The following is a 22,109-nucleotide window of genomic DNA, read 5'->3' on the forward strand; positions in this document are numbered from 1 at the left end:
ACATACTGAACTATGAGTGACAATGTGGTACAATGCCATCTTGCAGACACCGCAGGTAACTAGTAGGAAGTAGGCTAGGCTAGACACAGTCAGAGGGTATATTTTCACAGTAGCTGGGAGGGAGGTCTAATTTGCAGCACGGGTAGACAAACATACACTAGTTTTGCTCAAGCTAACACCTAAAAATAGCAATGTGGCCCAGGCAACACGGGCAGTGGCTTGGGCTAGCCCCTTGAGTACGTATCCAAGGGATCAGGCGGGATTGTACTCAGGTGCTAGCCCAAGCAGCTGCGTGTGTCACTGTGGCCACATTGCTATTTTTAGCACGAGCAGAGCTAGCGCATGTACATCTACCCCCACTGGGATTTACGCCGTTGCTGGGTAGATGTACCCTTAGAGTTCTCTGAGCCAGACCCTGGATGCAGTCTCATCCATTACGTTGTTGCTGTCACGTAACAGCTTTTTACTGAAACCTAAGACTCCCCTCTTCTTCAAGAATACTACAGTCAGTCTGTTCTCATCCATGTTATAAAAAGAAAATCTGCTGTGTTTTGCACACAACAATCTCATTTCCCCCTCTGCTAGATTATACAGAAGATCTCTTGTAATGGATTCTAGTGATACACAGTAGGAAGTACCTTTCCTGCTAGTTCCCTATCAATCCTGAAAGATGGCTGTGCTCCACTGCAGTGAAAATGCCACACAAATCTCATCTTAAACAGAAGATTCAGGTGAAAAAGAAATGAAGGAAGATGATTCCTTAAGCAATGCACTTTTTTAGGTTTATTGAAATATCTGAAATTATCCTGGGCACTTTACTTGTAAGACTTGTTTCAAGCATATAAAGTTTCCTGACATCAATGTGCAGGCTTTTTGTAGCCCTTGATCTCAACAGAATGACAGTGAATTGGACTGGTTAAAGTATGCATGCTGAAGGAGTTCCCACAGTATGGAAATAACTTAGAATTAATGTGAAAGATGCTATTAGAGAATATGCTGAGAGGAGACTTATTAGACGTATATTAACCTGAGGTTATAGAGTATGGATAAAGTAAGGGAAAGAATTAAGGACACTTTTAGAACTCCAAGTATATGATTATTATGCAGTGCAGGTTTCTTGTGCTTAGCTTTTCCTATCAATTAATATTGAATTTCTAATGATAATTAGAGTCTTCTGCTTTTAAATCAATATAGTTCTTGGGAATCACAAGTGTTAAAAACACTCCTCCTGAACAGAGTGATCATTTTGAGTGACAAGTACATTGGAGAAGAGCTGGTACAGAGCACAGGAGCAGTGCCATTGGCATCTTCCTGCTTCTACATTCCAATGCTGGCAAGTCTTAGTGATCCATCTATGTCAAAGCTCAAGGGCAGGCACTGTACAAACACCTTCCTTTGCTCCCTCTTTCTGCTCTGTGCTGCCTGAAAAGCAGACTATTCCTGAATTTGACCTGAGCAGCCATCTTACTCTGGCAAATGAATAGGCCATGAAGGCTCAAAGGCTGGTTAAATGAAAATCACAAGAACAAATGAAGCTGTTGTAAGAAATATTCCTCAAATCTTAGCATCCCAGTTGCTGTATTTACCAAGAAATGTGAAACTAATGAGAGTGTAGTGTTTGCCAAAGTATAACATTGCAGCTAATAAACAGAAATCTTAGGCTATCACATATGGAGATCTGTTTCTAGGACTCACTAAAAAAATATTGACTAACATACCTCTATTAATCTATATACTGCTTGTATCTAACCTTGATATGACTTAGCACAACACATTATTTTCTGCATGTGTCTTATCACAAATCTGTATTAAAGTTAACTGAGAAAGGTATTACAAGAAGCTAAATATAAAAACAAGATCTTAAAATAAGAATACTCAAAATAACTGATATTTGGGAGCAATAACTTATTAAAAACATCATTAAACATACAGGCAAGATTAATATTAATTTAATATTTTAACTACCTGAAAATCCCCATAGCATTTTGTATGGCACAAAATAAAATAAAATAAAATAAAATGCAGATTTATGCTGTAGATTTATTTCTTCCATGCAAAAAAATCACAAAACACTTCACAATTGATTTATACATATTAACTACGAGGCTGCAGATTATAATATACTGGTAACCTCAGAAGTTATGGTGAGGCAGAACAAAAGCTATACAAGGCCAATCTTAGGAAGAATGATTGAAAACAGAGACCTGGAAAATTAAGGGCTTGATTCTGCTTCCCTTAATGTAAAATGGGAGTTTGCCACTTATTTAAATGGTAGCAGGATCTGGATGGTTAGTTTTCTCAGAGAGTGCATTAAGAGCCCTAGACCAGAAAGAGGGATGAAACTTGTTGTGATGAGGTTTGAAGGCGGACAGGATTCAGAAAGATGCACAGAGAAGGAAGGTGTGTCAGAGGTTGAGCACAGAATGGGAGAAGGATTCATTGTTCAAATAAACTGGGATGAAGGGGGAAAAAAATCTGCTGTTTGAGGTGTGTAGAGAATGAAGTGAACAGAAAGTATTGAGGGGAATTAGGTGTGTTGTGTGTGGCCGGAGGAGGAGGATGGCTGCATGCATACACAGGATTTCCATTACTCTCCATGGAATTAATGTTCACACACATAAGGGCAAAATATCCTCTTAGGAGAGAGAATTAATAATGACTATTGAAATGGAGACAATACATTCTTGAAGTGCTCTAGATGGGTAAGGATATGTATTAAAGTTGGAATCCAGGAACATTTTGGGTAGTAGTTTACAATTAAATCCAGGAGCAGCCCCTCAATGCTTAATTTGGTTAATTTGCATGATCAATTTATGTGCTGATAGTTCATAAGGATTAGAGAAGAGACTAAACTGAATAATTTGTGAACCATCCAATCTTTGGAGTGTTCAGAATCCAAATTCAAGTCCAAATTTTGCAGCAGGGCTATTATGCTGTAAGGGGCCAATCCAAAACCCCAGAAGAACATCTGCAAACTTTGGTGAGTCTGAAACCTGTATCCAAATTTTGCCATTCAGGCCCATCTTTAATTAGGAACACTAAAAAGGACATGACACACACAAATCCAGTGCAACAGAGGCAGTATTGTCAAGTCCGTACAAACCTTGTGCTTTTGGGTTGGATTTGAAGTTTGTTTTTAATATAGCTACTAGGGCTATATTTTGGACTGCTTTTGGAGCCGGCCTTAGCTTTTGGGCTGAGGCTGCTCACTGCAGTTAGGAAGATCAAAGATTGGTCCAGTTAGTAAAGAGCACCACAGATATTGGATGAGCCTGATGGACAGGGCCATATTACCATCAGAAGAAGTGGCTATTGCAGGGGCGGGCAAACTTTTTGGCCTGAGGGCCGCATCGGGTTTCGGAAATTGTATGGAGGGCTGCTTAGGGGAGGGAGTAGTAGCCCGGCCCCCACCCCCTATCTGACCCCCCAGGACTCCTGCCCCATCCAACCCCCCCTGTTCCCTGATGGCCTCTCTGGGATCCCTGCCCCATCCCCCCCCACTCCCTGTCCCCTGACCGCCCCCAGAACCTCTGCCCCTGACTGCCCCCCGCCACCCCATCCAACCCCTCCTCTCATTCCTGACAGCCCCCTGGGACCCCTACCCCATCCAACCACCCCTTCTCCCTGTCCCTTGATTTCCCTAGGAACCCCTGCCCCGACTGCCCCCCGCCAGCCTATCCAACCCTCCCTCTCATTCCTGACTGCCCCCCGGGAACCCCTGCCCCCATTCAACCCCCCTGTTCCCCACCCTCAGATTGCCCTCACCCTTATCTACACCCCCGCCCCTGACCCCCCCCCCCCGTACTCCTCTGCCCACTATCCAACCCCCCTGCTCCCTGCCCCCTTACTGCGCTGCCTGGAGCACCGGTGGCTGGTGGCGCTACAGCCGTGCCGCCCGGCTGGAGCCAATCACAAAGCATCGGGTCAGGCCCCGGCTCTGCAGCTGCGCTGCCCCAGGAGCTCACAGCCCCGTTGCTCAGACCATCGGTGGAGTGAGCTGAGGCTTCAGGGGAGGGGGAACAGCAGGGGAGGGGCTGGGGGCTAGCCTCCCAGGGCAGGAGCTCAGGGGCTGGGCAGGAAGGTCCCACGGGCCAGATGTGGCCCGCGGGCCATAGTTTGCCCACCTCTGGTCTATTGTATGTTGACAACTAGTTAAAGGGTAAAAGCTATCAATTTAATGTTGATTATTTTGAGGGATATATGGTGAGCACCTTTTGTTTGTGGCAACCAGAAACAGCGATACATTGAATGATTTTGAAATCACCTGATTTAGCATTACAGGTAAAAAAAAAAAATCGAATCATAGTTATGTGAAAACACTATAAATGCATATTGTACATCACTATGCAATATTATATGTTATAGTCCAGGATGCAGGAATGTGCTAAGCAATCTCAAACTCAATAGATGTGTTGTTAACATGCTTGTCCTTTACAGTGGACAACTGAGGTTGTTTTGAATTATTCACAATGAGTGTGATCTAATCCTGTTGAAGCCAATGGAAAGGCTCCCATTTGCTTTCAGTGGGGTTTAGATTGGGCTCAGAATGTCTACAAAATACATTTAAGTGGGAAGAATGAAGAAAATTAGCAGCCTAGGTTTGTCAGAAATATAACTAGCAGCTAAAGTAGAATAATTGTAACAAAGAATTATCATGATCAAGGCATTTTGTGGTACTGGGTATCATCAATATAGGGTAAAGTCATTTTGAACACAAATGAGGAACAAAATCCATCTCTTGTTTTAAATAATCAACCAGTAATTTAATAATGCTTCCAGAAAGTTGGTCATGCTCTTCAGAAAAAGAAAGGTCGCAGCTCTGCTACTGTAATGCTTCTTCATTTCATTTAATAGAAAATGGTAACCAAGAAGACAGCACGCGGACACGGACTATTATACTTGCAGTCACATTGTCAGTTGGTTTTCTTCTTCTGATCATTATTATTTTTATAATAATATACTGCTGCCTAAAAAACAAAGGTAAATGGATTTTTGCTACTGGATCTGCATTTTTTAAACCTTAAATTAGATTTAATCTATTACTATTTCAGTTAAAGCACAGTGCACAGTTTGGTAAGGATTGTTCAGGGCAGAGAGGTGATTCTGATAACCAGTGGCTTGTAGATACTCCAAATAGTTGCCTGCTGACTTCTTCCGATATAACTTGTTTCCAGTGGAATTGGTGGCTCGTTAGTATTTCTGTCAATAGTAAAAAGGAAGGGTAAGATTTTCAAAAGTGGATAAATGACTTAGAATACAAATCTCATTGAAAGTCAGTGTACAACTACACCTAGATTTGTACAGCTATACAATGTACACCAGCTACAAATGCATTCAGTAATTTCTTTCCTAGCATTAATTTTCCATGTAAGTAAGTGCACCAGGATGTTATGTGACTGCAGACGGGAGGGGAAGGGGGCTATGAGATAATTTCTGTATTAAAATACAGTCTGAACTGTGAGAAAGTGGGAGAACCTCAGTAGCAAGCCTTATTTTATTTTGCTGAATTTTAAAACCATTTCTTCCTTTCTTTCAGAGTCCACCTATCAAAAGGAGTTGAGGTAAGTTGAATACCATGGATTCCCCCTCTGCTATGCCCCTTGTATGTTTCTGCGACACCATAAAAGAGCCATTAGAGCCCCAGATCTGTCCAGGAGAGAACTGTGCAAGGCAGCTTTACACTGCCCTATAAGGCCCCCATCGCAAGCCTAGGCATAAGGGATGTGCCAGGAGAGGTGGGGGAGGGCCACAGCCTATAGCACTGTGGGAATTCTGGGCAGTGCTGTCACCCACAGGCTGCCCTTCTAAATTATTCTGGGGCCTCACTGGCTCCCCTCAGCAGCCCAGAACCCTAAGGAAGCAAAAGTGGCTCAAAGCCACCAGCATCACCCGCCCCCACCCCGGGATGCAAGTTTTATGCAGAGCCTCTTAGACTACACTGCAAGCTACGGGTGTGATTCCCTGCTTGTGTACACATGCTCGCTCTAGCAAGTATAAATAGCAGCATACCGGGGTTGCATGGGCAGCAGCAGCAGCTTAGCTGTGTTGAGTACAAACCTGCCCGATCCTCGTGGGTATGTACTCGGCACGGCTAAGCCATACCGCAGTGCTGCTGGGGATATGCTATTATTTATGCTCGTGCCCGTTCTCATCACGTTAGTGTGAGCTATATGGGAATTATACCCCTTGTTTGCAGTGCAGACATAGCCTTAGAGGTACAGCCCAAAATCTCATTCCACTTTTATGGTTATACAAAATGATTATACAATCAAGGCTACATAATTGGAAGTTATAATAGATACTGTAAATCACTAACTTAAACCCCCCCCCCCACATCAGAAAATTGCCCATTACACTCATTGGAGTGAATCAGCAACACCATATTACTGAAAACTGTAACTGATATTCCCATAAAACTTTTGAAAACAATAAAAATGCTGGTGGGATAGCTCAGTGGTTTGAGCATTGGCCTGTTAAAATGAGGGTTGTGAGATCAATCCTTGAGGGGGCCACTTAGGGATCTGGGGCAAAATCAGTACTTGGTCCTGCTAGTGAAGGCAGGGGGGCTGGAGTCAATGACCTTTTGGGGTCCCTTCCAGTTCTATGAGATAGGTATATCTCAATTTTTTAAAATTTTATCTAGTTATTGAGTTCCACATTCAGCAATATACCTAAGCATGTGCTTAACTTATAAGCCTGTGAGCAGTCCCAATAAAGCCAATGAGAATACTCAGGTACCCAAAAATTAAGCATATGCTCAAGTTCTTTACTGAATATGGGTTTAGATTTGATCCTATACTTCTAGATATTCCTATTTGCACCAGATTTCCTCCAGCCTCAACACTTAGCATTTGCAACAAATTCCACAGGAGGTCACTGTGCACCAAAACAGCTCTCTCTTCCAAGTTTCAGTCAAGATAACAGTAGATTTACAACTTGCACAGAGTATAACCCAACTAGAATGTCTGTGATACAGAAGAAAGGTTGAAACTGAGACAGATTGATGCAAATTAAATGAGACAGATTGGCAGACAAATTAGATGATGTCCCCTGCTTTTTTAAGGATCATAAGTTATACTATATAAAAAGCGGCCAGTGATACCTGTCAGCACTTCCTACTTAGTATCAGTTGCATCTGAATACAAAGCAAACAAATTGTTTTTGCATTAGGTTGAAACACCTTAAAATGTAGGATCCTGTTAATCAATATTAAGATCCTATTTGTCAGTACTAATGTGAACAGAAAACTTTTTCAGTGGGGTTACTTTGTGTAATTTTTTAGGTGTGCACTGTGTATCCAACTATAGTTATTCTATGCTTCTGGGATAGTTAACCCTACTTTGTTTTCTGTCTCCTAGCTATTTTTGATGAATTACTTTGCCTCTCACCCCATGATACTTAACTTCTTTAGTAACATCTTGTGTGAAACCTGGTCAACAGCCACTTGAAAATCTATCAACACAACTACAACAACACTACATAAATACATTTTGTCATTTGGTTCTCCTTTATCCACTGTTTTATTGATCCATTCAAAGAATTCTGAGAGATTAGTGAAACAAGGTTTCCCTGTGAAGAAACCATGCTGAATAGTCCCGATCATATCATAATCTTCCAGGTGTTTTGTTTTTCTGTTTATAATTATTGTTTCAACCAATTTATCAGGTACAGATGTATAAATTGGTTGGACTAAATCAACAAAGCATCTGAGGCCAAATGCAGGTCCAAGTCAATTTGTATTTTTGATTCAAATAAAACTGCTGCAAAAGTATCTGTCATTGTGGCTCGTGTTCTGAGTCCTGACCAGACTCACTGTATAGATTAATCCTGCTAGGGCTGAACCTATTGGTATGTCTACACTGCAGTTTGACACTGGTCCATGCCAGCTTACTCGGGCACACAGGGTTTGGACGAAGGGGCTGTTTAATCATCGGGTAGATATTTGGGCTCAGGCTGCAGCTTAAGCTCTGGGATCCTCCCACACCACAGGGTCTTAGAGCCCAGCACCAACCTGATCTTGAATGTCTACCCTGCAATTCTAAAGCCCCTTAGCTTGAGCCCTATGAGCCCAAGTCACCTGGCATGGGTCAGCCATGGATTTTTAATTGCAGTGTAGACATACCATATGATTCTCTGAAGAGGGAATCTACACAACAGATGAAGTTAGTAGTTCAGGGAGTGTACATGCTAAAACACAATGTTCGAATCTCTTGCCCTCATCCAGGTACACACCTGCTTGTCTCTATTCACGGAGGGCCCACAGAGTGTTTTTTCCACAGGTTTTGAAGGAGTGCAAGGCAGGGCATAACAGTTATGTCTGGTTGCCTCTTTCCTGTGTACACATATTATTAAAATAAAAAGGAGCTTGAATTTGGCCCATGGTAAATTAAGTTGGAGCTTCATGAAATGGTACATGCTTTTTAGTCCCTAGTCTAACACAAGAAGTCCTGTTGATTTCAGTGGGACTATTCACATGATTAAAATTAATCACATGCTTAAGTACTTTGCTGGTTCAGGGCCTTAGGGTTTAGCTTGAATTTAGGAACTCAGCAAAGCAAAGACTTTAAGTACATGTGCAACTTTACTCATGTGAATGGTCCCAATGAAGACAAAGGGGCTACTCATGTGTTTAAAGTTACACACGAGCATAAGTGTTTGCAGGACTGGTGCCTTTTTTTTCTAATTATATCTATGAATGAGTGCTCTCTATCCCCAAATACTGCATTGGAACGACTCTGGTTTCATATAGGGCTTTAAAAAACTCATTGCAGTCTACTCATCTGATCCTAACATCTATTTATTTAGATCTATAGAAGCATTGAAAATGCCCCTGTCTGACAGTCTAGGCACCTTGTATATTATGTTAAAAGTATAGAAATAAATGCAGCAATTTCCCCACATAATGGGAACAAAGAAAAAAATCCCACTCCAGCTACAAATCCCAGCCCTTCTTCGGCATACCCCTGCCCTTAGCTGGCTTGTCTCTCCCCAAAAGCCTGGGCAAAGAGATGGGCCTTGCAGCGTGCCCTGGAGGACCCCAGACTTGGGCTATTTGGAATAAATGACGAGTAAAATCCCTTGTAGCGCAACAGAGTGATAAATAGAGGTGTATTATCTGTGTCCCACTGGCTACAAATGTAGGCCCCCATCCTGCAAATGCTTACATAGGTGCTTAACGGAGGAGTAATCCTATTGACTTCAGTGGGACGACACACCTGCTTGAGGTTAAGCATGTGTGTAAATGTTTGCAGGATCAGGGCCATAGGTCAGATTGTGACGGAGCCTTACACGGTGTGTTTGGGAGGGTGCACACAAGAAGCCTCCTGTTGCCTTGCACAGCTTGCAAAAAGACCTGTCAGTTGTACTCCCTCCATTTAACTCCAGGTGTGCATCTTACCCCAAAGGGGAGCTTGGAGGGTGGGAGGCAGAGGCAGAGTCATAGCCCCACTGAACCACCAGAAGCTGCTTGCACCCTCCTCTATGGTGTGGGGGGGCAGAGGGACAGACTGCATAGTCCCCCTGCGCACAGGGGAAACTCTCTCTATTGCTCCCAATGCAGGGCTGTGGTTAAATCACACAATCGAGTCAGAATATGGCGTTGTGCTTTAGTTTTTACAAAAATTTTGAAATGGGTCACACACTTGAAGTCTTAAGATGTTAATCATCTTAATTTCCCAAATGTTATTAAGCAGCTGATCAGAACTTTTTAAGCAAAGCCTAGTTAGGATTTATACAAGACCGTGCATGCAGTGGGTAAATTCTTTCAAGGATTATACATTATTTTTCTTTACTTTTTTGGAAGTTGGATGCATCTGTAAGTCCTTTGACCCAGATCCTCAAAGGTATTTAGGTACCTAACTTCCATAAAAATCAATGAGAGTTAGATGCTGAAATACCTTTGAGAATTTGTGCCTCTCTCTCTGTTGGATACTGCCTAAGAATGCTCATAGAATGTAGGTTTTAATGATTGGAATTTTTATTTCCAGAAAAGTTTCAACTAAGAAAACCAGTGATGGTAGTGTGAAGACGAGGAGAAGCAGTGGTAATGAAAATTCTGGATACAGTCCAGAGGACCCAGTGTACACAAAACAAATGCCAAGTGAGTCAAATATGTCAGTGATAATGAAGCAAGCGTAATAGAGTTGGCTCACCGATTTCCAAGAAATGTGCATTTTTTACTCTGTGCTACTTAAATAAAGTCTTAGAATACCCAATATATTATGGAAAACACAATGTGGGCCTGACCCTATTCAGGAAAGTTCTGATCTCTCAGAATGCTAGGGTGTTTGGAGGCTTCCAAACACAGTTGTAGTTGTAGGGGTGGACACAGGGCCAGTGCTTCCACTAGGCGACCGTAGGTGGTCGCCTAGGGCAGCAGGATTTGGGGGGCTACATTTTGCTGCCCTCAGAGGTAATTCAGTGGTGGGGGGTCCTTCTGCTCCGGATCTTCGGCAGAAATTCGGCGGTGGGTCCTTCATTCGCTCCGGGAACCGCCGCCGAAGTGCCCCGAAGACGCGGACCAGAAGGACCCCCGCCGCCGAAGACCCCAGGGCCCCTGGATGCTCAGAGGAGGAGAGCTGCCACCTAGGGCGGCAAAAACCCTGGCGCCGCTCCTGGGTGGACCTTTGCCCAAAAGTCTAAGTGAACGTGTGAACTGAGCATTTGTGAAGTTGCAAAAACTTTGGTTATTAAAAAAAAAAATCTTCTGTGTGCCTTTTCATTTCCAAATTCCTGCGAGGGCCAAAGACGGAGGTACCAGAATCCCACAAGGAAGGCTGATCTTGCAGTGATTTACAGTTTGTCAGAAAGCAGAAAATGCAAGAAACATCACAACAGAGCCTGTGGGCATGAGATTTCCAATCCAGTTTTGCAGAAATTCCAATAGTTTAGCTAACTCTAGCAATGTTGGATGCTTTTCTGAATACAACCGCACCTATGATTGTTTTATGGCTCGTCCATCACTATTATTTTGCTACCCATGTTACTTAATAATTGCAGTTGGTACAACCATATGTTTTTAGTTAATTCATGCAATAAATGTTGTATTGTTCATTCATGCAGTGTGACCCACAAAAGTACTACTCTAGGAATGATATCTCAGGGTAACATTTCAATATCTTCATAGTTTTTCAGGCATGGGTGGGTATTTCTTTGGTTTATTATCTTATACAATAGCACAGAGATATTCTTAGAGGATGATATATTTACGGATGATATACTTATGGAATGGTGAACCCCACTGACATGTTCAGTTTCCCACCACAGTACATTCTGTTACCATGTAGTAGAACTCTTAATTAGATCTGGGCAATTTATTTGTGTGTGTGCGGGTGGGGGGGAGGGAATAGTAAATTACCCCACAAATACATTTTTGGGAACACTAAAAATATTCAAGAATTCAGGACAAATTTGGTGACTAGTTCAGCCAAAATAGGCTGATTTTTTTGAAATATTTAGTTTTGACATTTTCAAAATGAACTGTTTTGACTTTTTGTTCCAAAGGCACATTTTCTTGAAAAAATGCCATTACAAACTGACATTTGAACCCTTTAGTTAAACCCAAATAATTTTTTCACAGTGAGAAATATCAAAATGCAATTTCAGTTCTAAAATAACTGACTTTTCCTCCTGATTTTTCGGTTTGGCCACCGAACCAAAAAATTAATTATTCACTCAGCTCTCTTCTTAACTGTATAGACTATATAATCCTGGGGGTGGGGGAGGTTAAAAAACCCAACAATTACATTTGTTGTTGGTGGTTTTTATAATGTTTGCATTCACTGATGGTGACCACAGAGTGGTGGCTAGGGACTTGGTAGACCACTAACTGTTGTACCACATCTGGAAGATATAGGTGGAGACACAAAAGTTGGAAAGAGCCCAATTCTTTGAACAGCTTAGGTTTCCTCACAGAAATACAGGGAAAAACAATTGTCCTTTGCAATCCTTTTCTCCATGTTGCTGAATATATGTATGAAAATATACTAGAGAGTTAAGATTTTAGCAATAAATGACTAATGTAATGCAAATTCCAGCTCCCAGACAGGAGGCCTGTTTTTGAACATATATAAACAAATAGTAAATGTAAATCTCAACCAAATCCTCAAATTCTTGCTTGCCACTTGTATTTATAATCAGATTCTTTTTCTGTATCAAACATTTAAAGGATGTAAAATGATTGTACACAGCGTATAATCCCACTATGCACACTTTTTCCTAAAAAACAATTAAATATAAAGAAGTGCATCTACTACGAAGATTGCAGGGGTACGCAGAAGCAATATTTTGCTATTTCATAAAGTATAAACTTAGACAAGCTTAGATAAACTTCAGCAAGAAGATTCAACAGTCTCCTAGATGAGATCCTTGAAAATTTATTTGGCAGAAGTAACTCTGCAAAACACCTACAGTAACAAATCATATTTTATTTTTATACCAGAATGATTTATGGTTCATGCCATGTTGGACAGTGAATAACAATGATCTTATATATTCTTCTGTTACAGGAATTGCCCCTCTTCCCCCAATGGCCTCCAACTTTCATCGCACAGAAGAAGATTTAGAAGTCAGTTCCCCATCAGAGGTAATTGGCAAATAACCCACTGAGATCTTGACATTTTCATATAGCAAATATGTACTATACTTAGATCATGGATTTCTAAAAGACTCTGAAATTTAAAAGCCAAGTCGGGCTCCATTCTGGCCTTCAACATTATCTCCTTTTAGCTTCTATGAAACGCCTACTTTTCAGGACATACACTGGATGCTAATGCTAGTTTCTTAGATTTGCATCTAAAATTAAAAATCTAAAATTTGGTTTAAAAGATTTTTGTTTTTATTACAATGACGTTGCACCTTCTTACCAGCCTGGGCTATAACTACGCAAGATCTAGGCTCCTTATCATATGCTCTTTTCTATTCCCAACCACCCCGTCCCATTAGATTATGGAGTTTTTTGCCCTGCTTTCAATGTGCAACATTTCCCTGCTTTTGTAAGCTACTGTTTTCAAGCTCATAAGATGCTGCAATTCAGTAGCACTATATGTACATAGGGCCTGATCCAAACCACCGTGAACTCATTGGGTGAGTTTCCATTCATTTCAGCAGGGTTTGGATCAGGCCCATACTTCGTAAAATGTTTTGAGATGACATGGTGATATAGGTATAAAGTACACTATGGGGCATGCCCTTGGAACATGCTTTAATGCGATGGCTATTTTACCGGAACTTCTCTCAGGAAACTTTCCTGTTTCATTTCAATGGAGGTGGGAAGAAGGGGATGGACCATTATCAAAGTGCCATTGGTTAGAAAAGAAATGTGAGCATACTTTGTGGCATAAAAGATGGCAGTGTATCATTCACAAGACTATCTTCTCACACATTTAACTGAGCTGGCTTCTCTGCCCTCTGTAATTCATGATCAGGGTAATATGGAAGTTCATTTCTTCTATGATTTTTGTTCTTCTCAACATGTAAGTCTCTTGGTCTATTTGATTTGGAGCTGAGAACAATAGCTGTTACAAGAAAGCACCAGGATGACACTAAGTGACAGACTCAGGTGAATGTAGGAACAACAAAGTGACATGAAGAATGGTGCAGCTCAATTCCATAATGATCTCCCCTGTACAGTACAGAAGAAAGATATAGGTTACCACAAAGTAATAGTATGGCAAAACTGCAGTCCCTCGGCCACTATAGGGACTTAAAAAGCTAACTTCTATACACAGGTGTCTCCCTGGCCTCTCTTGTGTTACTCTCTCCTGAGAAGGCTTTGACTACTTGACCAACCACCTTTCTCCATCTAAGGTTCTTTTGTCGACAGAGCCTAGCAAGCTGGTCTGTGAAACTCATGATGCAGTGTTTTTGTCAGAGTGCTAACTCAATAATTTCACAAATGCCCCTAGCGTTTGCTTGGTCACTTTGGAATATTGATATTGCAGGATTTAGTAAGTACTTAGCCATACAACAAATTTTTTCTGGTTTATGTATTTATTTTTCTAAAATAACTCAGAAAAGACCTTTTATGCCTGCATCTTCCTCCTCTCCAAGGGTGAAATCCTGGCCCTACTGAAGTGAAAGGGAGTTTTGTCCATTTTGTCAGCCCTTTGCTATTCTAGATTTTCAGGCTTGTCTGATTTGGCATCTGAAATTACTGTTGGTGCTAGAAGTTACAAGTACACCAGTACATAGACACACATACCTGCTCACAAGGATAGGCCATTACACTGTGAGTTCTTTGTGGACTATTTTAGAACATTTTGCTATTGCATGAAGCTATGCACAATGAGAAGAATAGGTGTATTTATGTGTTTAAGTGCCCAGTACTAGGTGCCTAATATGTGTTTAAAATAGGCACAAATGATGTTACATGCTCAGAATGAGGTGCTGAGGCCTTGCATTGCTGACTACAGTCTAAGGGTGAGATTGTGACTTTAGACACACACAGCATCACTTCCTTTGCTATCTTGGATGGTTTCTTGATTCTGGTTCCACTGCACATGCTCTAAAATGCTGCACATATGCAAGTGTTTTTTCTGTGGTGTTACAAAACAACTGAAATGAAATACGACCAAATAATGGTTTCCATGTAGATTCATGTGGATTACTATTTACTGTTACATTTAATTGAAGTTGAATGAATAGTTGTAAGACAAGACTCATTTTCAAATAAAACTTGTTTAAGAAAAGTTAGCGTTCAGTACAGCTAGCTAGTCTATTATTTAAACTCTCCCATTTTTGTATTAATTGAAGCGATTCCATTTGCAGCAGATACAGCCTCACACATTGCTTGCTTGGCCTTTGCCTTGTACTGTAAATTGGGATCGGTGGTTTATAGAGCACGTGTGATTTGCACAGCTTTTATAAACTAGCCAGCCAGTCCTGATGTTCTTGGTTTGAAATCAGAATTTTCCTTCTCCTAGCTGGATTGCTGAGCCCCACCTGCCCAGGCTCACACATTAAAAAACAAAACCTCTGGGCATTCTCAGGAAGACTATGTTGATAATCAGCATAAATATGCTAAGCAGTACTGAACTGTCTGAGAAGGGGCATTACTAGGTACAGCTCTAAGCCTTGCAATACCATCAAAACTTGGAGGCCTCATAGTCTTTTGCGTCCACCATTCTTAAAGGGCCAAGAGGCCTGGTTGTCTGAGGGTGTGTCAACACTGCAAAAAAAGACCTGCAATAGCGAGTCTCAGAGCTCAGGTCATCTGACTCAGGCTCGCAGGGCATGTGCGATGGGGCTAAAAAATAGTAGTGTAGCCCTTTGGACTCAGGCTGGAACATGGGCTCTGAGACCCACTCCCCACAACGGTTTTCAGAGCCTGTGCTCCAGCCTGAGCACCTACATTGGCACTTTTAATCCCAGAGCCTGAGCCCTGCGAGACCAAGACACTTGACCTGGGCACCGAGACTTGCAGTTGAGGCTCTTTTTGTTGCAGTGTTGACATAACCTAAGATGAAACATCAGTTCTCTAGCCACTGTAGTAGTGGAAGCTGGGGATTGCGACTCCTTCATAATCACAGTAACAACACAGATTTGCATTTTCCCTGCATGATTTCTTGCTGGGCCATGTGACAACATTTTCTTTATTTTCAGATTTCATGTCACCATTACAGATACTGACATTCTCATGAATTTTACAAGTCCTTGTAATATTTGGCATCTAAAATGAAAGATACAACTTAAAGCATGTATGTGCCACACAAGTGAATGTAGAACCTTGTGGCCATTCAATATGGCTGAAGCATGAAGAAGCAGAGTTCAGTATTTATTTTCTTGTTTGTGCCCTTCTCTGCTACCGCCTCGCTTAAGTGTAGTTTCAAGCTCTAACAGCTGGTAACACAGGCAGGAAATGCTGGTCTGCTCCACATTAATTTATCTTGTAAATTTGTAAAAGAGCTTTAGTATGCCAACTAACATCTCACCAATAGTCTGTCAGGAAAGAGTCAGTGATGTGGCATTCAGTTCCTATATACTCTGGTTTCTCTTCAGATTGTATAAATCTTTCATCTTTACTAAAGATTTCTGTGGACAGGAACATGTACCAGTCTCTGTACCAGTCCCATATGGTCTAGTGGTCAGGATTCCTAGTTTTCACCCAGGTTCATTTCCTGCTGTGGGAACAGTGCTTTGGAGGGAGGGATAGCTCAGTGGTTTGCATATTGGCTTGCTAAACCCAGGGTTGTGAGCTCAGTCCTTGAGGGAGCCATCTGGGGATTGATCCTGCTTTGAGCTGGGGGTTGGACTAGATGACCTCCTGAGGTCCCTTCCAACCCTGATATTCTATGAACATTTATGAGTTTATACAACACACGGAACTCTTGTTTATTCTGAATGAGGTGTTTCAACATATAGAAAGCTGAGATGTATCTTCTGATGATATCTTGTATTAATTCACTGAAGAGTGAGCTTAGATCTTTCTCTATATTATTCAATTTAGAAACTTCTCAGGATAACTACTTAAAATAATCAAAAATCTTTCTGGGTAGCCATTATATTTCAGATGGACTGCTAGCTAACAAAAATATCACTAATGCAAAGGTGTGAGATATGTTCAAAGCAGTTGAAGATGCAACATCAAAATCATCACTAGCTCTTTTAATTGTTGCAACATTATTATGAAGTTTGACAGCTGTCTTTCATTATCTCCCATTTTCTCACCATTGTCTGATAAGCTTTGGAATTTTTGGAACCCTGGATGGTCTTGCAATATAAAGATGAAGCATTTCTCTTAAACTAGCTGTCAGTCCAGTGTGCAGGCACACCATGGAAGGGCTGTGTTGTCTATCTCTGATTTCTCACATCAGAGAGGAAGACAGGGCAAAGTTATGGTGGTTTACATCTACATCAGTAACTGCAGGCACGTTCTTTTACAGAGGTCAAGAATTACTCTGAGGGTGAAAACTTTTTGCAATGGTATTTTACAATATGGTGAGAGAATGTTTTAGCAATCTAACCAACGTTTTGGTCCTCCACAGTAGAATATGGTTTCACATGATGTATAAGTGTCCCAACAAGACACTTTGTGTATCTTTACAAACTCCAGAAATTCCACTTTCCACTGTTTCTTCCGAGCACGGTGGCCATAGATTCTCAATCTGAACACAGCAGATTTCCCCGTTAGCTCTTTGGCTCCTCAGTACACCTCTGCGTGTCTAACTCACACATGGTTGATTACAGCAGTTTCAATATTCTATAAGGAAGCCTTTCCAGAAGAGACGGTGGTTTTGCAATTTGTGGACTGAATCTATGACATTATTCTCAAACATGGTGAAAGATTCCCCCCCCAAAAACTGCTTTCTTGTAGTCTTCAGATTCAGATTCAGAAACAAGGCTTCCTGCCAAAAGATTGGCCACATATGAACACCGACTGATCAATTACGGCAGCTGCCAATATGTCACACATGTTAAACAATGGGCTGCTCATTCAAGATATTAAATGACGTGTCAACCAGGAAAAAAATCAGATGGCCACAGCCATATAACTGCCTGTTATTTGTTCTTGGTTGGTGATTACTGTTCAACCAAACAGCATGTTCAGTAGCCATCTACACTCCTGCCACCGCAATCCCTGGCACAGGCATCTATGTTTCTTGCTTGTCTCTCTCTGTCCAGGTACAGCAGACACTACCAGTGGCTCTTCTTCTTCCTTACTCTATTGCTCTTCTGGGTATTTTAATAGAAATGAAAAAAGGAGAGGGAGAGGAATTATGTGAAGAATTGTTTCCACATTCCAGGAGGATATGGGAGTGAAGACCCCAGCACCTGGCTCACGGTCCCTGGATGATAAGGAAGGATGAGTAAACATCTGGGCTTCTGGCAGTCCTTCCATGGAGGACAGGTGAGGGGAGTGAAGAACCTAGCTTCTAGCTCTTCCTCCCTGGAGGAGAAGGAAGAGGAAATGAACACACTTGCTCCCTCTCATTGAAGGAAAGAGAATGGGAAGTGAAGACCCAAGCACTTGTCTCTCCATCCCTGGATGACGGAGGAAGGGATTAGATCTCTGTGCTTGGCTTCCTTGACACCTCGAGGAATCAGCAGGAAGAAGAACAGAAGCAGCAGTGGCAGCAGGAGATGGGCAGGGTTTGATGACAGGGCTTCATTTTCAAATGGTATTCATGCCTGGAGAGATTGACTATAATGCAAACACAGTCACTGAGAATGAATAGAATCTGAATCCAAATATTAGCATTTTTCCTAGTCAAAACTATATGTGTGCTCTGATAGTACTGTGAGTACTATTATGTTCATAATGTACTCACTGCAGTGCAAATAAAGTAGTGTGCAGACATCAGAAATATCATACCCATAGTACTGACATCTTAGGAGGACTGAGAGGAGGTCTTGTACATTCAGGCCCTATAGTGCCACAAATAGGATTGCTCTGACCTTTATGTTTGTCTTCAACTCCTTGTGGATTCACATGTACTGATCTAACCACAAACATGTTGGGTATCTATCATCATGTGATTATTCAACATGCATTCTGATCATAACCTGCTTCCTTTTCTCATACAGATCTCAACACATGTAAGGTGGCAGTCATCTCAGGTCCCCAGATCATCACGTTCTCTTCCATACCACACTTCCATTTCACCTGTGCATCACCTTAATCATCATAGGCAGCAACCTAAGACACAAAACTACAAGAGGCAGCAAACAAGGACCCCTCACTTAAGGATCATTTACCCCAGGACCCTGCAATCCAGAAGCCAGCATCCACATACCAGGACCCTGTACCGCCACAAATACCAACACAGACATCAACACCCACACACTACGGCCTGGCATCCCAGAACTCAGCAACTAAAGAGTCAGCACCTACAAACAAACAAACAACAAATCAGAAGTCAGCACCCACAACCCAGGATCCACCAGCCCCAGGGGCAGCAAATCAAGAACCCTCCTGCCAGGACCAAACAATTTGGGGGTCAGCAACCCCAGTCAAGGTACCAGAAATCCACAGGCCAGAACCCCCAACTAGTGATGCAGAAACCAAAGGATTCTCATATGTAATCCAGGAATCATCAATCCAGAGGCCAGCACCAGCAACTCAAGACTGAACAAACCTGAAGCCCTCACCTGAACTTTAGATCCATCAATCTAGGAGCTGCCCCTTTGATCTTCCATACTATCAAGTGCAGCAGCATTACTTTTGTTTTTACAAACCTTCTACCTTTTGTTTTGCTCCTCCTTTCAGATTTAGAAATTGTTGGTTTTGGCTCCCCTTTCCTCCATTATAATCAGGAAGGTTTTGGTTGGGTCTTCTTTTTTTCATTTCCTCCATTTTTGAGTTCCATGTTTGTGTCTTATTTCCCTTGTTTAAAATAAATTCCATGTGTTTAGCATATTGTAACATTCTGTACTGACTGATTTAAACATTTCTTCTGTACAGTACATTCCCCAGCCTACATGAAAATTAGATGCAAAGTATTAGGCATTTAGGGCCTAATCTAGCACACAATGCAGCCAGTAGAAAAACTCCTATTGACTTCAATAGGCTTTGGATCAGGCTTCTGATTAGGATCTTAAACCATGTTGACATCAAATTTGGCATTTACTTTTCAATGCTTAACAAGGTGCTATTTTAAATTACTAGATGGGATTTGGTTCCAAAGATTTTGTTTACATAGAAGTCCTTGCTCCCTACTCCTTGGAGTAAAGCGCTCAAGAACATACAGTGTCTCTTTATATAAACTGGCAACATAGAACAGCACAGACAACAGCTGTCATAAATTAATCTCATCAGAATAGAAACTAATGTAAAACGTTCATAGACTATGAATACTGGTTCTTTTGCACAGCAACTGCACTGATCAGTTCATACCATAAGCAAAAGATTTGGCAAATCATCATAGGGAAAACTAATGCTGTAGCATTTATCAGTTTAAAAATGATATGATATAAATATTGAGCTAAGGAGAAAATTGCCAGCAAGCAGAAGACGAGGCCAAGGCATCTGTGCAGAGGTGCTGGAAAGTCTCCACTGTGAATGCATTAGCTAAGGAAAAGCCACAGGAAGATGAGAGTTGCAGAATTCTGTTTAATTGCATATTTTGTTACTGTCAGTGATGATAATGAAGTGTGCTTCTTGTTCCCAGTCACAGGGGTAAGCTGTGGACTAAATTTATGCTCTGGGAGTAAGATACTCTCAATGCATTTAGCTTTGGTCCTTAGGGTTGTTTCACTTTCTTTGAAGCACTGATTTCAGTCCTACATGGCATGATGCAAAGTCCACTGAATTGAAGTTTTTACATTGACATCAGTGTTGGGTCAGGACCACAGGTTTTTTTGCCCCAGTAAGAGCTATGAGAACCAATTGTAAAGGTGCTGAGCACCCTCGGTGAGGTACTGAGCTCCTTCAATTCCCCTTGATTTCAACAGGCATTGAAAGCACTCAGAACCTTGCAGGACTGGGTGCTCTAGTAAGCAAGCTCCATAACTGGCCCACTTAATTACCATAAATGCCTCTGATAGACAAGATGATCATTTTGTAAAATCATCTGTATATGTATCGTGGACCAAATCCATCCTCAGCGTAAGTCAATTGCCTTCAGTACAGCTACACCAAGCTTGGATTTGGCATAATATCTGCAGTCCTTATTTTTTAATCTAACGCGAGTCATAGTTCCAGTAATGGGGAGGGATCTGGTTTTCATTCTAACTACTACAAATGACAGCATATAAATTAGAAATATTAGTTAGTTGCGGTTATGGTTTTATGATGGAATGAGGCTGGGGTAGTGGCCACATTTATTGCATTACTTATAACCACATGGGGACTCTGTGGATTGTTTGAGAAGAAAAACTGCACTATCAAAACTGAATTAAAAGGCCAATAAAACAGAAATACAAACCATGACAGCAAGTAACTTCACATTTAAGGGTGAAATGTACCATTGAGTATGTCCTGTTATGATGTTCATTGGCCAGTGAATCTTGATTAATAGGACAAGAAATGGACATGACACAGTTGAAGAAAACGCGGTTCCAGTTAATAGACACAATGATGATTATTTTTTCCAGATGCCCAGGCAGGGGAGCAAGGTTATGATCTTGTTTTGGGCATGTGCGGGGAGTGACTTTGGGTGAGCAGGAGAGTATGGCTGATGGTGTTACACAACTGAGGGTATGGAGGCAGTCTGTTCTGTGACATGATTTTTGTCACAGTGGATGTTGTGATATGGTACATTTGAATTATTGTTAGAGTATCCAGGCTTTGGGATGGGTGCTTTTTTTGCTCATTTATCCATTGAAATAAATAACTAAAATAAAATTTGGAATTAAAAGAAACAAATGTGGGTAAGCAACCTTGAAACCTAAAACAAACAGGAGATGTCCCGTGACCTACAAGCTGGCTGATACTCAGTCCCACCTCTGGAATGCACCTGATTGGCAGAGCTTCCAAAGAGGTCCCCTAGTCAGAGAGTCAGCCTCTTTAAAGACACACCACGCATACAAGCACACAGACTCCTCTCACCGTAAGCCAAGCCATAACAAAGGCCTGAACCTGCAGGTTAAACTCCCACTGATTTCAGGCAGTTTTGCTTGAGCCTCTAAGCTGTGTGCTGCCCAGTAGCTCCAGCTGTGAGTACAGTAGAATGCGTCAAGCAAACAGACATGCTTGGAAACACGCCTACTATATTAATTTCAGCAATTTGTTCTAATGCCGTTGGAGGTGAAGCTTTGGCTGGGTAACAATAGGCAGGACCTTCAGCTCATGTTGGCAGGGAGGGATAGCTCAGTGGTTTGAGCATTGGCCTGCTAAACCCAGGGTTGTGAATTCAATCCTTGAGGGGGCCATTTAGGAATCTGGGACAAAAATCTGTCTGGGGATTGGTCCTGCTCTGAGCAGGGGGTTGGACTAGATGACCTCCTAGGGTCTCTTCCAACCCTGACATTCTATGATTCATCTCACATTTCCATAGCATCCATGTCTGAGGCACTGCCATCTGTCAAATCAATTTGAAGTTCAAACCTCTGTTTCCTAATAGCAGGTGTGTGCACATCATTCATCCACTTGATGTCATATAAGAATTAAAATGACTACACTGTGCTTGTACTAGCTGAAATCTTTCTTTCACTGATTAAAGAAACACAGTTAA

The 22,109-nt window shown here is 41.7% G+C and overlaps 1 protein-coding gene across 9 annotated transcripts in view; it reads left to right on the forward strand.

Annotated features, from left to right (window-relative positions):
- The window catches only part of IGSF5 (immunoglobulin superfamily member 5), a 62,572-nt gene that overhangs the window by 35,066 nt on the left and 5,397 nt on the right, over positions 1–22,109 (forward strand). For 6 of the 9 annotated variants that reach the window (XM_034753032.1, XM_034753066.1, XM_034753075.1 and 3 more), the window contains 5 exons: positions 4,855–4,980; positions 5,537–5,561; positions 9,987–10,099; positions 12,507–12,583; positions 18,523–21,420. In XM_034753032.1, coding sequence (XP_034608923.1) covers positions 4,855–4,980; positions 5,537–5,561; positions 9,987–10,099; positions 12,507–12,583; positions 18,523–19,020 — 839 coding nt within the window. In that variant the 3' untranslated portion in view covers positions 19,021–21,420. Of the gene's footprint in view, positions 1–4,854; positions 4,981–5,536; positions 5,562–9,986; positions 10,100–12,506; positions 12,584–18,522; positions 21,421–22,109 lie in introns of those variants that run through there. The other 3 variants (XM_034753040.1, XM_034753094.1, XM_034753084.1) reach the window with 2 other exon arrangements.

The sequence above is a fragment of the Trachemys scripta genome, chromosome 1 (assembly GCF_013100865.1).
Source record: "Trachemys scripta elegans isolate TJP31775 chromosome 1, CAS_Tse_1.0, whole genome shotgun sequence".
Taxonomy (NCBI): Eukaryota; Metazoa; Chordata; order Testudines; family Emydidae; genus Trachemys; species Trachemys scripta.